General features: G+C 36.5%; 1 protein-coding gene across 1 annotated transcript in view; it reads left to right on the top strand.

The window, feature by feature from the left end:
- LOC306847270 (CUB and sushi domain-containing protein 2-like) overlaps positions 1-14,623 on the top strand; it is a gene marked incomplete at its 5' end in the record, with an annotated part of 308,039 nt that overhangs the window by 252,356 nt on the left and 41,060 nt on the right. Inside the window, 5 exons of the mRNA XM_079381119.1 lie at positions 573-718; positions 1,513-1,593; positions 3,591-3,704; positions 11,961-12,149; positions 14,470-14,616. Coding sequence (XP_079237245.1) covers positions 573-718; positions 1,513-1,593; positions 3,591-3,704; positions 11,961-12,149; positions 14,470-14,616 — 677 coding nt within the window. The remainder of the gene's footprint in view (positions 1-572; positions 719-1,512; positions 1,594-3,590; positions 3,705-11,960; positions 12,150-14,469; positions 14,617-14,623) is intronic.

The raw sequence follows: 14,623 nt of genomic DNA, 5'->3' as shown, positions 1-14,623 counted from the left end.
AGTGTAATTTTAAGCATCTTTATGTTCGTACAACATTTAAGAAAATTTTGTATTTCTGCATGTGGAGTGAAATTGTGGAACAGAGTCTAGTGCTCAAACAATGCCCAAGTGTGATCCAGTTTAAAAAGCGTATAGTTCTCAGAATGTATCAGGAGGAAGAACGGATCTGATTAGGTGTTCATACAGATTATTTAGTGATAGTTTTTATTTGGGTTTTGTTTGTATATTTACTGTAAATATATGTAGGAAAGTCAAAAGAGTGTATTAAGACAAGGATGAGATGACAGAGTTATGAAGTTAAGTTGATGATTATTGTGATTGATTATTGTTACCATGGAGTTGATTTGATGATTATTGTTATTGATTATTATTATCAACGTGGAGTAGAGAAGGGGTAGGATTAAATAAGCTTATGCTTCTTCCTACTCCTTTTTGGATATGTATAAGTTCAATTATTTTGTATTGTGTTGTATTGTTTTGTTTTTACTATATTTATTTGCATGTTCGAAATAAACAATCAATCAGTGTTAACGGGTTTTATACGTTGAATTTTAATATTGAATCTTAAACAGGGACGGACCGCAGGAAACAGCTCGCAAACTTGGAGTGTTTACCGAGGGAGAGCCCAACAACCCACCAAGCAGCACATCTAATCAAGTTCTAATACGTTTCCGAAGCAATTCTGAGAAAGGTGGACTGTTCAAGATCAACTATCAAGGTAACTAGTCTAAGTCAAAGCTACCATTAGCATTCTCAAACATCTAAATAGCAGTTTCTTGAATGAGGCAGGACTCTGTGGATATTTGTGACTGAACAAGCATTGCAGAGTTGTACTTGAGACCAGCTCATTTGAGTCCAAGTCCAGGCCAAGACCTCAGTTAGTTTAGTCAGATTGAAGACTGAAACCAAAAGAGGGTCAAGCGCGAGTCGAGACAGAGACATGAAGAAGGTCTGAATGAATTAGACAATGAAATGTATCTGCAGTATTGTAATACTCAAGACCAGACTCAATCTCCAGTCCCTAAATTGACCAAGACCAAGACAATTTGGACACTGCATGGGTACTTTAAACCAAATACTTTTTTTTCCTCCTCGTTCAATCCAATGGAGTAAAATTATGATATGTCAACACTGACACCACAACAGACATACCACACTTAAGAGCCCTCCAAATATGAGAACTGGTCAAATGTCTATTATAATATAATGAATAAATTATGAAAAAAATGTTGTTTGGGGGAAATATAGAATACATGAACACTTGTACAATACATGCATTTCAATGTAGAAATATTCTCTTTGGAGCTAAATGTAGTTGGTGTAGTTACTCCCTTTGCAAGCAAAGGGCTAATGGGAATAGCTGTTAGCTTTTCTGTCAAACTCTGCAACCTTTAAACCCATGAACTCTGTTGTCTCATGTAAAACTGTTCTTTACCTTAACAATGGATACAACAGTTCAGTATGACATGTCTGACTCTTTTCTCTTTGCCTTTCTGTCTGTCTCTCTTCTAGCCTATAGACTTCAGTTTTGTTTGCCACCTCCCATAATTCCTAATGCCGAAATTCTGATGGCCAGTAAAGAATTTAAGATAGGTGAGTTTGAATTGATTTTACATCATTTACAATCTGATTTGTATACCTGCTTGTGTGCGTTTGTGTTGGTGGACTCGGCCTGGCTCAGTATAAGTGGAGCATTTTGAGCCGAGACGCAGTCTGCCAGTTCATTTTCAGGCTTGAGCGGCTCTCATTAATAATGTTCCCAGAATAGCAGAGCCAGCCACACACACACACACACACACCCCCACCCCTAACACCCCTCGAGAACTCACTTTGAGGAGAGAAAACCGCTCAGATGCCAGGGCTACCAGTCCCATAGGGCCATGCTGATATGCTGACTCATTGCCAGAATTCAAAACAGAGGCTGATATTGTGCATGGTGTTCGAACATAGGTGGAGTTTACGTTCTGTGCAAACACAAAATGGGGGGAAACCAGACACAAGCTATTTTATTTATTAAGTATACATTTTTGTATTGTATTTAAAATTGTTGTAACACATTCCTATAGCAGGTGATTTGAAAAATGTACCTGCCCTAAACATTTCTTTTAAGCTTGAGTTTTGCTTAATTTTTTGTTTTATTATTTAACCGTTTTTCTTAGCGTATTCTATGGTATCCAATCTCTGTGTGAAACTCCAGCTCTCATAAAATCTTAAATATACTTATTTGTGGTTTAATGCAGTTAATATTTCACACATGATTTGCCACATGGTGCACTGGATATCAGATGCTTGGCATGTATACCTACTGTATATGAAGTGCTTTTACAAAGACTTTTTTAATGTGCATAGGCAGCATAAATGTAGTTTGTGCTACTTTAATAATCACAATCACAGCAAATTATGTACTGTGTACTTGAAAGTTGATTGTTGATTTTTGTGCAAAGGACACACACTGATTTTCATTAAGAAACTATAAAGCAGAGCTTGCAGAGATGCAGGATTTTTTAGACTTTTGTTTATAATGAAATTAGTGATATTAGTCGTAACTACATCATTGTGCCTACAGCAACTACAACAACACTGCAACACATTTTATATTATTTTATCATCATTAAATAATATAATACATAATAATATGTTATCATCATTATTATTTATTTATTATTATTATTTAACTTTTGTTCCCCCCTAAATCTTTAGAATAGTTTATTGAAGCTGTTGGTTTCACCTTCAATTGAGTGCCCACAGAAAACACAAATAATAATGCAATCCTGACCTCACTGGTCCTCTAATGATGACTCACCAGCCTCTGTCGCCTCAGAAATCCATTGTTAAATCAATGCACTGCTTTTCTGCCATGGGGGAAAAAAATGCGTTCATTGATATTAATTGTTCTAAATGAGTAGTTACGGGTCGGTGCAGGGTTGTTTGATCTCTCTGGAATGGAGCGTGTTTGTAGATACTCCGTCGGGGTAAAACAGTCATGGTCTTTGGCACTAGCCCGCACTGAATCACTGTTTTGATCACTGATTATCCACCACATCCAATTAATTCGCTTAATTCAGTGATTTAACAAAGGCTGCTGTGTTCGGATGGCCATGAACGCATGCTCTCACAGCCACAAACACATTCCTATATGTGCATTTTCAAAGCATGCAAAGCCTCTTTTTTTAGCTGAGTCACAGAATGCCTGAGTGTTTGTGTAGCAACAGGGAGATTTGCTTCTGAGATGTGAGCGGCTCTCTGGTAGCATCTGATGGGTGTTATGAATGTAAACCATGCTGTGTGGCGCTTCCTTAATTACACTGCAATGCAGCGCCGGCACGTCGAGTCTCCCTTCGTCTCTTTCCTTCTCGCTTTTTTTCTTTTATCGTCACTGTCAGCCATTAAGCGAGACAGTGAGGGGACATGGCCTTCATCAAGTCATGAGTGAGGCAACAGCAGGAACAGCCAGATGTTGCTCCTGTTGTTCCGAGCTCCTCAGAAATCTAATGTTCTCCATAATATTTCTGAAGTATGATGTGCATCTGAAAGACAATTGATAAAGCAGTGATGAATATTTCATCTATTCACTCCTCCTCTTTCCACAGGTGATATTGTGCGGTACAGATGTCTCCCAGGATATCATCTGAATGGGAACAGCATTCAAATTTGTCGCCTTGGGACTCACCTTGAGTTTGAAGGACCTCCACCTTCATGTGATAGTAAGCTACAAGGTTTTTTTTTACTTGCAGAAGCTCTCTTGACAGTATTTGTCGTCTCCAGTATGGTCTTTTCCTTTAGCTTAACCCCTAAGATTCTTGGGTCAACAAGGTTAATGATAAAGACCAAGTTGGTTGGGTTTTGACATGATCATGCCAGCTAAACCACCACCTAACAAACCTTAACCAGCTTTAGCTATCATGAAACATCATCCTTTCTTCTTTCTGCATTTAAACTGCTTTTATAATAGAAGTCAGTGGAGTCCAGTGGTGTCCATTTAGGCTCCATTATATACATTTTTGTAAAAGAATAAGTAATTTTCATTTCATTTTTTGGTTAAATTATTTGATTAAACTACTCACTGGGGTGAATTCACTAAACAGTTGCACCATACCGTAATACTTTGATGTGAATATGTGCGTCATATTCACTAACCATAAGCATTTTAAAACATTCTTTGAGGCTCTGCATTTTACAAAAGACCAGTCCTTCGGTTTATATACAATAAAATATACCCCCACTGTGTTGCAATGCATGATGGGTCTATTGATCATGATAGTTGGTTCTGTGCTATATGAAGCTTCATTATTGCTATTGGCTTAGAAGTGGGATGAAATTCCTCAGAGCCTGTCAAGCAAACCCCATGAGTATGCTAAACGCTCTACCTTTCCTCCAGCTGCTTTTATGTGATTTGATATGGCATTTCCTATAAACTCCCTCAGTTCCTCCTGTTCATTATGTTTGTCTCTCTGCTCTCAGCGTAGAAGAATTATCTCTCTGAGCTCTCTGTACTAGCCTTCATGGCGAACGGTAGATCTGACTAAAAGGCCTCTTTTGAATGTCGCAGTATGTATACGGTAAAGTTCAAAAGTCTGAGACCACTATTGAAAATGTTTCTAATTGGCATTTTTCTAATGCCATTTTCTTTTTGCCATTAGAAATTATTTAATCAACACAGTATATAAACCAAAATGTTTAAAACTGTTTATTTCCCAGTTTAAATAGCATTGTGAATCCCACTTTTACAGTGTGGTGTCTTATTTTCGACCTCATTATATATCAAGACATACATCCTGTGTTTGACCTCATCTATGATGTAAATAAAAAGCATTTTGGCTGTTTGTTAACTGGAAGAAATGTGTTGGCTGCAGTACAGCTGTTTAGAAAAAGAACAAACAAAAATAGACAAGTTTTATCATTTTCAGCTTAAGCATATGTCAGGCAGAGGCTGAGGTTTGAAGAGAGAGGACACATATTAGATTTTTGTAAAAAAAAAACAAAAAAACAAATTATATAGTATAGCAGGCCCAAACATGTACCTCCTCAACCTTCATGGTGGAGCGCTCTCTCTGAAGCTTTGTAATTCATCCTAACATTAATTAGGTGTTGACAGTTAATTGCCTCGGCTATATGAAAAGCCCCTTATACTGAGGGCCAGCTGACACCCGCTCCATTTGGTCAGGGTGCTGCCTCTGGCTGTCAGTCACATTAAATATGCCTGCTTCGTCAAACACCACAGAGGGAAAGAGACAGGAAAGACTGAGGGACTGGTGGAATGAGAGACAGGAGGAGGAAGAAAGTGATCTTATACTTTATATCAGTCATTTGTTGAAAGAAACAGGTCTCTGATAGGAACACAATGAGAAACTTGAATAACACAATGTGACCATTTACTTGCTTAAAGTTTAGTTACCAAAACAATTGCGCTTTACATAGTACGTATTGTTGAATGGGTTCTATTTACAATGTTTTGTTTTTTTGTTTTTTTAATATTTTTTCATAATATAATTTTCATAAAATAGGTCCAGTAACAAAAGTAAAAAGAAAAAAGGGGAACTTCCTTGGGAAATATGATAACTGCACCACAACTGAAAATCGAACAAGATTTGAATACACTACAAACTCAGATCCTCTATCATTTATTTTTCAATATTGTTTTCATCAGTGTTAATGGGTAACTCTTTCCTTACCTATTGAAAATAGATTACATTTTTCAGAAGACATAATAACAGACATCATATTTGATGGTATGGAATAACCATATGGCAACGTTCATATTTTCTGTAAAACTACATTAGACAAAGTTGATGTGTAAACAACATCTAATTATCTAATCAAAGATGCATTTAAAATCCTGTTGTATGAGAAATGTAAAAGATGTGTTTTAATAGAGCACTTGGCAGTGTTGAGGAAATCAAATGCATGTGGGTTTAAAAAACAGCTTATTATTTGTGTTCTTCAAAGTCTGCCCTTTTAATTCCAACAATGCAATTTGTTCTAGAAAGTAAAAGAAAAGTATATGTTGCCATATGGCTACACTACACCATAAAGGGGCAAAAGCAAGGACAACATATTTTTAACCTTTCATAGTCTTTCCTGTTGTTGACGTCAAAGGCAAGGCATTCAATCAAACGGTATGGTATTTTGATGAATACCTTTCATGTGGTAGGATCTAGCCAATTTGTTCAAATGCCAACATGGGCAGGCTTTGATATGCTTTCATCTTCAAAGAAACTACATTGAATGTTCTCGTACATTAAGAGTAAAAATGGCTTGTGCATAATTACATTTAATGGCAATAATTGTCCTAATATAATGAAGATTGATCATATTGATATTTGATTTAAGGACATATTTGTTTTCTGTGATTCTGAAGAACAAGTGAAAGTGTGAGCAAGCACACGGAGAGAAAAACTGAAGGATTGAAAGAGTAGAGAGGAAGGACAGTGATGGGTAGAGGGAACGCAAAGCTCATTGAGATGCAGAGGATATCCAGGCTGCAGGTGCACCCAGCTATTAAATCACAGCTTCTCCCCATTGCTCTCTCTCTCCTCCTCTCTCTTTCTCTTTCTATCTCTCTCTCTCTCTACCTGACATCTGATCTGTCACATCCTCTTGTTGAATAGATCATGCCATGCCTTGCTTTCCATTAAATATCTCTTCTATGCAGACATAATCAGACATACACATGAACATGATGGCCTTGTGCCAGTCTCTTCAGAACTAACCCTGTGATCAAGGGACAAGTGTTTGATGGCAGAAGATGCTTAATATTTAGTTTTGTTGTTGTTGTTGTTGTTGTTGTTTCTCTTTCCTGATGTGTTATACATGTTTCCTGCTTATGAGAACCCTGGTTCAAGCTGTCTAGCCAAAGCCAATCATAAAGGCAGTTTAAAAACACTTATGCTGCATTGCCTTGTCTTCCCTTTTTTTCTGTGTTTCCCTCACACTCTTGTTTTTTGTATCTCTCTTGCTCGGAGAGAGAAAATAGATCTGTGAATGCTGAGAGTGCATCACATGCCATTATGCAAATTAAGGGTAGGAGAACCTCACACGTAACTACTTTTCTGTAAGCATACACAATCTCTAGACTTTCAGACTCTGTTTATACTTAAATAAAATATGCTTTTTATGAGTGAAGTACAGAATTTCATGCACACATGCATGTTGATTTTGTTATTCCACCCTTCTGTCACCCAAGGTGACATTAAAATCCCAAAGCATGTTTTCTCCTGATGGCATTTAAGTGCTGTTTTCTTTCATATTATTCAATCATTTAGAATTGTTTGCAATATTGTCCTCTTATTCATAATTCTGTGAATTTATATTAAATATTAATGTTTATGTATTATATATGATATATTTTTCATAGATATGCATTATATATGTCACTGAATGCACGTGAAAATGCGCATGAACACACATCATACACATAAATCTGTTAAAATTGCTTTATCTTCTGCGCCTTACATCTTCTGAATTCTAACAAATGGTGAAAATATATCCACATCTCTTATTCATTTTGAAACCCTGCTCTTCCTCATTATCAGACAGTCAGTGCTTATGTACTAAATGTGTGTATGTTTATATTTTCAGCTTCAGATGTTTGAAAACATTACTCATTCAAGTTATTCTCAGTGATTTAATATCTCCCTATTAATTATAAAGTCCACTAGCAACTAGACATGTAATTGGACAAAATAGTCCTTAACTGAACCTTACAAATGTTTCTGGCTAATAATCTACCTTCGCAACTGCTTCAAGCTTTTGATCTTTTCTTTTGTCAAAGTCTGTGGAGAATCTGTATGTTTGAATTATTTTAAACATAATTTTAATACCAAAAATATGGTATTAATAAAACAATAAAAGAGTATTATTTTCACATCTTTCAAATTTTTAAAGAAATGCTTGAAGTTCATGCTGTGGGTGAAACTATGTATAAAATAAGCACGCAAAACATTGGCAAGAAAATGTTAACTTCATACTACCAACAGAACGTTAGTTATTATATGTATTGATTCATATTGATTTCAGTGTTTGAAGAGACCTAATTCTTATTGGACATTCAGCCTGAGCTAGCAACAGTAACCAAGTGGGCGGAGCTTAACAAATGGTCAATTATGTGAAAACTGTCTGTGGTGAACAGAAAACAAGCCTACATTGACAATTTGCATGTGACATTTATCCCTTTCTTTGATATCATGAAATGAATGCTGTATGTTGCCATTTTCTGAATGTATATTTCTGTGGGGGCCATATTTGCAATTCATTGTCACGAAGGGTGACATTTTAAGTTGAAAATCCCTTTTTAGATGCCGGCCCGTCTTGTACAGTAGATAATCTTCAGCTGTCATTGTTAGAGGAGCGGTTATGACATGCCTTCTCCTCTTCTGTCAGAATCTGCCACCAAAACTGTTGTTTACATTCAGCCTTTGACAGTCCATTTCAAAGTGGATTAGGGGATAAGGGCGACCTGAGCGAGTTAATTTCCATTTGCCGTCATAGTGAAAGGCCTGGGATGATGAGGATTTTGTCTGAGATGCTGTCTAGAGGGTCATGTTCTCCCCTGTTTTGTTGGGGCAGAATGGAATTAGGGCTGGGCGGCTTGATGGTAGAAATGCATCAGCCAGTAGAGATTCTGTTTTAGCACAATATATCTGTGCTGCATATCAGCTATTTTGCAATGTTTTAGTCTGCTTTTAACCCTGGTGTTATTTATGAGCATTAAATTGATGAACAGTGACTGACTTACATTTCAAATAAATGCTGTTGAAAATAATCCTGAAAATGTATCACTGTTTCCATAAAAATATTAAGCAGCACAACCTTTTTTAACATTTATAATAAGAAATATTTTGTGAGCACCAATTCAGTATACTAGAATGATTTATGAAGTGAAGTGACCTACTGCCAAGTATGGTGACCCATACTCGGAATTTGTGCTCTGCATTTAACCCATCCAACGTGAACACACACACACCGTGAACACACACCCGGAGCAGTGGGCAGCCATTTATGCTGCGGCGCCCGGGGAGCAGTTGGGGGTTCGGTGCCTTGCTCAAGGGCACCTCAGTCGTGGTATTGAGGGTGGAGAGAGCGCTGGACATTCACTCCCCCCACCTACAATCCCTGCCGGCCCGAGACTCGAACCCGCAACCTTTGGATTACAAGGCCGACTCTCTAACCATTAGGCCATGACTTCCCCATTTATGAAGGATAATGTAACAATAAGAAAATTCAACATTGCCATCACAGCAATAAATGTGACCCTGGACCACAAAACCAGTCTTAAGTGTCAATTTTTCTAAATTGAGATTTATACAAAATCTGAAAGCTGAATAAATACGCTTTCCATTGATGTATGGTTTGTTAGGACAATATTTGGCCGAGATACAACTATTTGAAAATCTGGAATCTGAGGGTGCAAAAAAATCTAAATACTGAGAAAATTGCTTTTAAAGTTGGCCAAATGAAGTCCTTAGCTCAAAAATGAAGTTTTAATATATTTGCGGTAAGAAATTTACAAAATATCTTCATGGAACATTATCTTTACTTAATATCCAGATTTTTGGCATAATAGAAAAATCGATAATTTTGACCCATAAAGTGTATTTTTGGCTATTGCTACAAATATACCCCAGCGACTTAAGACTGGTTTTGTGGTCCAGGGTCACAAATTAGATTTAAAATATATTAATAGAAAGTAGTTACTTTAAATTGTAATATTATTCTTTTTATTGTACTTTTGATCAAATAAAAGTAGCATTTGTGAGCATAAGAGATTTCTTTCAAAAACATTATATATTTTAAAGACCTCAAACTTTTGTACAATAGAGTATTATTAACTTATCTATTATGAAGAGGGTATTGATACGTATATTATTAAAATAATAATAAAATATTAAATATAATATTTTAATATATTTTAATATTTAGTATTTAGAGTAGTATTTGGTAAATCACACAGTTATTACAGTACATTTAATTGCATAAAGCATAAAACATAAAAAATCCTGTATTGATATATACAGTATTGTTATACCACCCCACCTTTCCCTCAAATATTATATATAATATAGCCCTCAGCACAGATGCCAAGAGTTCCTTTTATGTTTTTCTGTATAAACTGATTTAAACACTAATATACTGACAATGTAAATATCAAGAATATAGAAAGGACTTATAACTGTTATGATCTATTAAGCATGCTCGCAAAAGACTTGTCATATCTATCAGTTTGCAGCTTTACAGTACATCTTTGTTTGTTATAGGTTAAGCTTTCAAAGTGCAGGATGCGACAGCAAATAAAGATCCGTAACACCCACGCTCACACTTTACAGAATGTAATTTGTGAGCTTGAGCTCCAGGATGCACAGATGTAGGTTATTGGCGGTGTATTTTTTACTTGAGCGCATTAGGCTTTATGCAATGATGATAGGCTCAAACGGGCATCGATATGCATCCATGATAATGTTTGTCCTCCAATAAAACCGCATTCAGATTTTATATCACCTCCGAGCCCTGTAGCCAGTCCCAGAGCCTCTATATTTTACCCTCGTAAAGGAAACGTGTCAAAGCAGCAACCGTATCGTCCCTGTGTATCCATCGAGCTCGAGCTCAATCTCAATCTCGACCAGAAACCACAAGTGTGATTTACACCATATCAATTCTCAAAGCAACTTTTTAGAATTTAATCATTGTCACCGGAGCAATCCACTGGACTGTGAACCTGAATGTAATTATAAAAATAACTTATCTCAGGTTTGACACGTAAAGCCGGACAGTGCTCACAGCATGCATGAAATTATTGCTTTGATTAACGTCCATCCTAATCAGTCCACAGACCCGTGGGCTTAAATGTTAGTCAATTAAGGTGCTAAACGACTGACTAAAAGACCAATTAAAGAGGCCAAATATAGAAACAAAACTGTTTACTGTGGGTCATGTTATTTACAGGGTTTTAGCTCGCCGCATCCGTCAATATTCTGATAAGCAGAGGTGAGCGGTGAGGTTAGAAATTCTCAATTCTTCCGTCGTGATAATCTCATTCAGATCTCAACTCAATCATGAAGTATTCACACCAGCAGAGCTCTGAAACAGCAGCGTGTTTATTTAGCAAGACAAGTAATAGAAAATCCATATTTCATATCCGAAACGTTAGTGTCATAAATATTTGATAATAACAATTCTTTCCTGTCTGATACGGGGTTCGGCTTCAGACATGCCGTACGCGGCCTCTCATCCATGTCATCCACATCATGCGGAAGAAATGAGACAAAATAATAGAATTGTGTCAGAGATGAGGGTTTATCCTTTTATGTTATGATTTGTATTTGGATGCTTGCTTTGTATTCTGACAGCTGCAGAGAGAATAAGAGACAGGCTTCCGAGATTTGAGGGAAGCACCCAAGACGGGCCACTGCATAAAGCCTGATAATTCAAGGTAAAACTGTGGGGAAATGTCACAGCGGGCCTCTGAGGAATATCAATGACTGAGAGATGAAACTGCAGACTGAGGGGTAGAGCCAGGCTGTACAGCTGTGTGAACAACAGTGATAAATCCTCTCAGTGTCATGACAGACTGGCCTGGGGTGCTTTGTGTTATCATCGACGTGCTTTACCAAAGGCATGTACATGCAAGACTGGATTGGGCCTTGAATTGTTGGGTGATCGATAGGCCGCACACTTTCTGTTGCATCTGAAGTTCAAGCGTCATATTGAATGAAGCTATAGATCTGTAATTGTGTTTTTTTTTGGTGAAGGTTTCTTTCATGTATTCCTTAGGGACCTGAGTATAATAGTTCTGAAGGTTGCTTTGATGGTTACTGTCTTTAACAGCTAAATCTTGGCGTTTTACGTCACGGCTGCCATTGCTGATGTATGGATGTGGAATGTCAAAAGAAAATGCTTTTGTTTCCTGCAATCTGTATGTAATAAATGTATTGAGCTGAACTACCTCTTGTCTGTCTTCCTCACAGTTACCTGTCCTATGAACGAGGTATTGACAGCCTCCACGGGAATAATCCTGAGTCAGTCACCGGGCAGCAGCCTGCCGCATTTTGAGTCCTGCTCCTGGGTGGTGAAGGTGGATTCAGGTTACAACATCACTTTCACTATTGAACACTTCCAGACCAGCAGACAGTTTGACGAGCTGGAGATCTTTGATGGTGAGTGGATTTATCACAGCTTTTCCTTAGGATCTTTTATGAAGATGCCGATCCTTCCATAAATAAAATACACTACAGTTTAGTTTTTCATTAACTGTTCCCTCCTGGTGGAATGACCTGTCCAACTCAATCCAAGCAGCTGAGACCTTAGCCATCTCCAAGAAATGGCTAAAAACACATATTTATTTGACCCTCTAACTCTAGCACTCTCTATTCTAATTCTATTTTTACTTGCACTCTCTATTCGTTTTCTAACTACTTGTTTCTCTTAAAAAAAAATAATTCTAACACTAGCTTTCTAATATATTTTTTCTATTCTATCTACTTGTTTTCTTTGTGTGTGTGTGTGTGTATGGATGTGTGTTGTGTGTGTGTGTGTGTGTGTGTGTGTGTGTATATATATATATATATATATATATATATATATATATATATATATATATATATATATATATATATATATTTGTATATTTAAAAAAAATAATTACCCTTGCTACGTGTACTGCGTTAGGCTAAGCGAGACTTGTCATAACACTTGCGTTTTATTGCTCTGTTGATTGCTTCTATTGTCCTCATTTGTAAGTTGCTTTGGATAAAAGCATCTGCTAAATGACTAAATGTAAGTTTAAAAGCTATACTGTAAAAATTCATAAAACCGTTTTAAAAAGTATGCATGCATTATAAACTACAGTTTAAAAATGTAAAAATGCTAGGTTATTAATATTTTTAAACCAATTTCTTATGATTAGAAAGGATGATTTATTCATGATTAAAAAGTAATTTAAAAAAAAAATATTGAGAAATATTATTGCAGTTTTCAGCAGCAATTACTTCAGTTCAGTGTCACATGAACCTTCAGAAATCATTCTGATATACTGATCATTCTGATTACTGCTCAGTAAACATTTATTAATATTAATATATTAATGTTTATCAATGTTGAAAACATTTTTGTTTATACAGTGTTATATGTTTGTGTATATATTTTGTAAATATTAATGTGTATATAGAGAGAGAAGATTGATTGATTGATTGTTGTTGTAATGAAGTTTTCTGATTAAATCAAGTTACAAGCATCATAGTGAAACTAGTTCTGACATGGTTTTTGGTCACAAAGAGTTGTTTTTTCTTCTCCTTCCAATACAATTACTAACATACACCTCACAGGCAACCTTGCTGTGTTGAGCAAGATAGTTGAAGAGAGGCCAAAAGGATTTTTTTTTAAATAAACTAATACTTGTTTGTATTATTTTGTAATATTATGTCTTTAATATCACTCTTAATCAGTTTTATGCATCTTTGTTTAACAAAAGTATTAGTTTATTAAAATAAGTATTACTTTTGAATGGTAATGTAAATTGTATTGGGTATTACTTTTCTGAGTGTTTTCCGAAAGTTTGATAGTCAAAAATATTATTTATTCTTGTAGTACCTCAAATAATTAAATTTAAATCTAAGCCATGTTTTAAAAAAATAGAAAGCCATGAACAAAAAACAGGACTTACACACTCCCAGAAAACAGGTAAATTTTTTTGTACCTTTTTTCTGAGAGTGCAGTATATGATAGCCGGCCCTCACAGAATCACATTGTGCTACACACTTTTTTCGGAGGCTGATAAAGTGTCTGTGCTGGTGTGTATTTGCGTGTCAACTGGGAGCGGTGTGAGCTACTCCTGAGGGGAGCTGGCATGCTCAATGCTGATTACGCTTTCAACTCCCATTGCGCTCCGAAGAAGACTTTGCTTTTCACAACATGCCAAATCCAGCCAGATCACACCAGATCCATTTACCTCCCTGCAGCTTGGCCCAGACACTAACATGACGTCTGGAATGGCCTTTAATACACACACACACACCTCTCTGGACTGAATCAGAGTTCATCTGATCTGAAAGTACTGCCAGTGAAGTTTATGAACAGAGCCCTGTCACTTAGCATTAACCATGAGAGGTGGAGAGGCTATGTTGTGACAGAAACACCCCACTGGTATCACTGCTGGTGGTAAACATGTCAATTTGAAGTTTGTAAGATCTGTGGCTACCGATAGTGACAGGAAGAGATGAGAGAGTTGCAGATTTAAACTAAAGTAAAATATAATAAACATTTTATTTTTTTTGTGGGTTGTGTGTTTTATTTTATTTTTATTTATTTTTATTTTATTTTTATAAAATAAAATAAAAGGGGGGGGGGGGGGGGGTCTCAAATTCATATGTACTCCAACTTTTAGTAAATCAGATTTCATGCATTTTAAATTCACAATTGATACTTGTGCACTAGAGACATCACATACATGGCAACTTTATGCTTTGCTTTATCCTGCAGGTCCATCAAGACAGAGTCCACTGCTCATTTCTCTGAGTGGAAACTATTCATCTCCCTTCAGTATTACTAGCTCTGCAAACAAGGTTTACCTGCACTGGTCTTTCGATCACACCTCCAGCCACAAGGGCTTTCGAATCCGCTACTCCGGTGAGTA

The sequence above is a fragment of the Barbus barbus genome, assembly GCF_936440315.1.
Source record: "Barbus barbus genome assembly, chromosome: 27".
NCBI lineage: Eukaryota > Metazoa > Chordata > Actinopteri > Cypriniformes > Cyprinidae > Barbus > Barbus barbus.
Note: the sequence above shows the minus strand (reverse complement) of the source record. Positions and strands in the feature narration are given on the sequence as shown.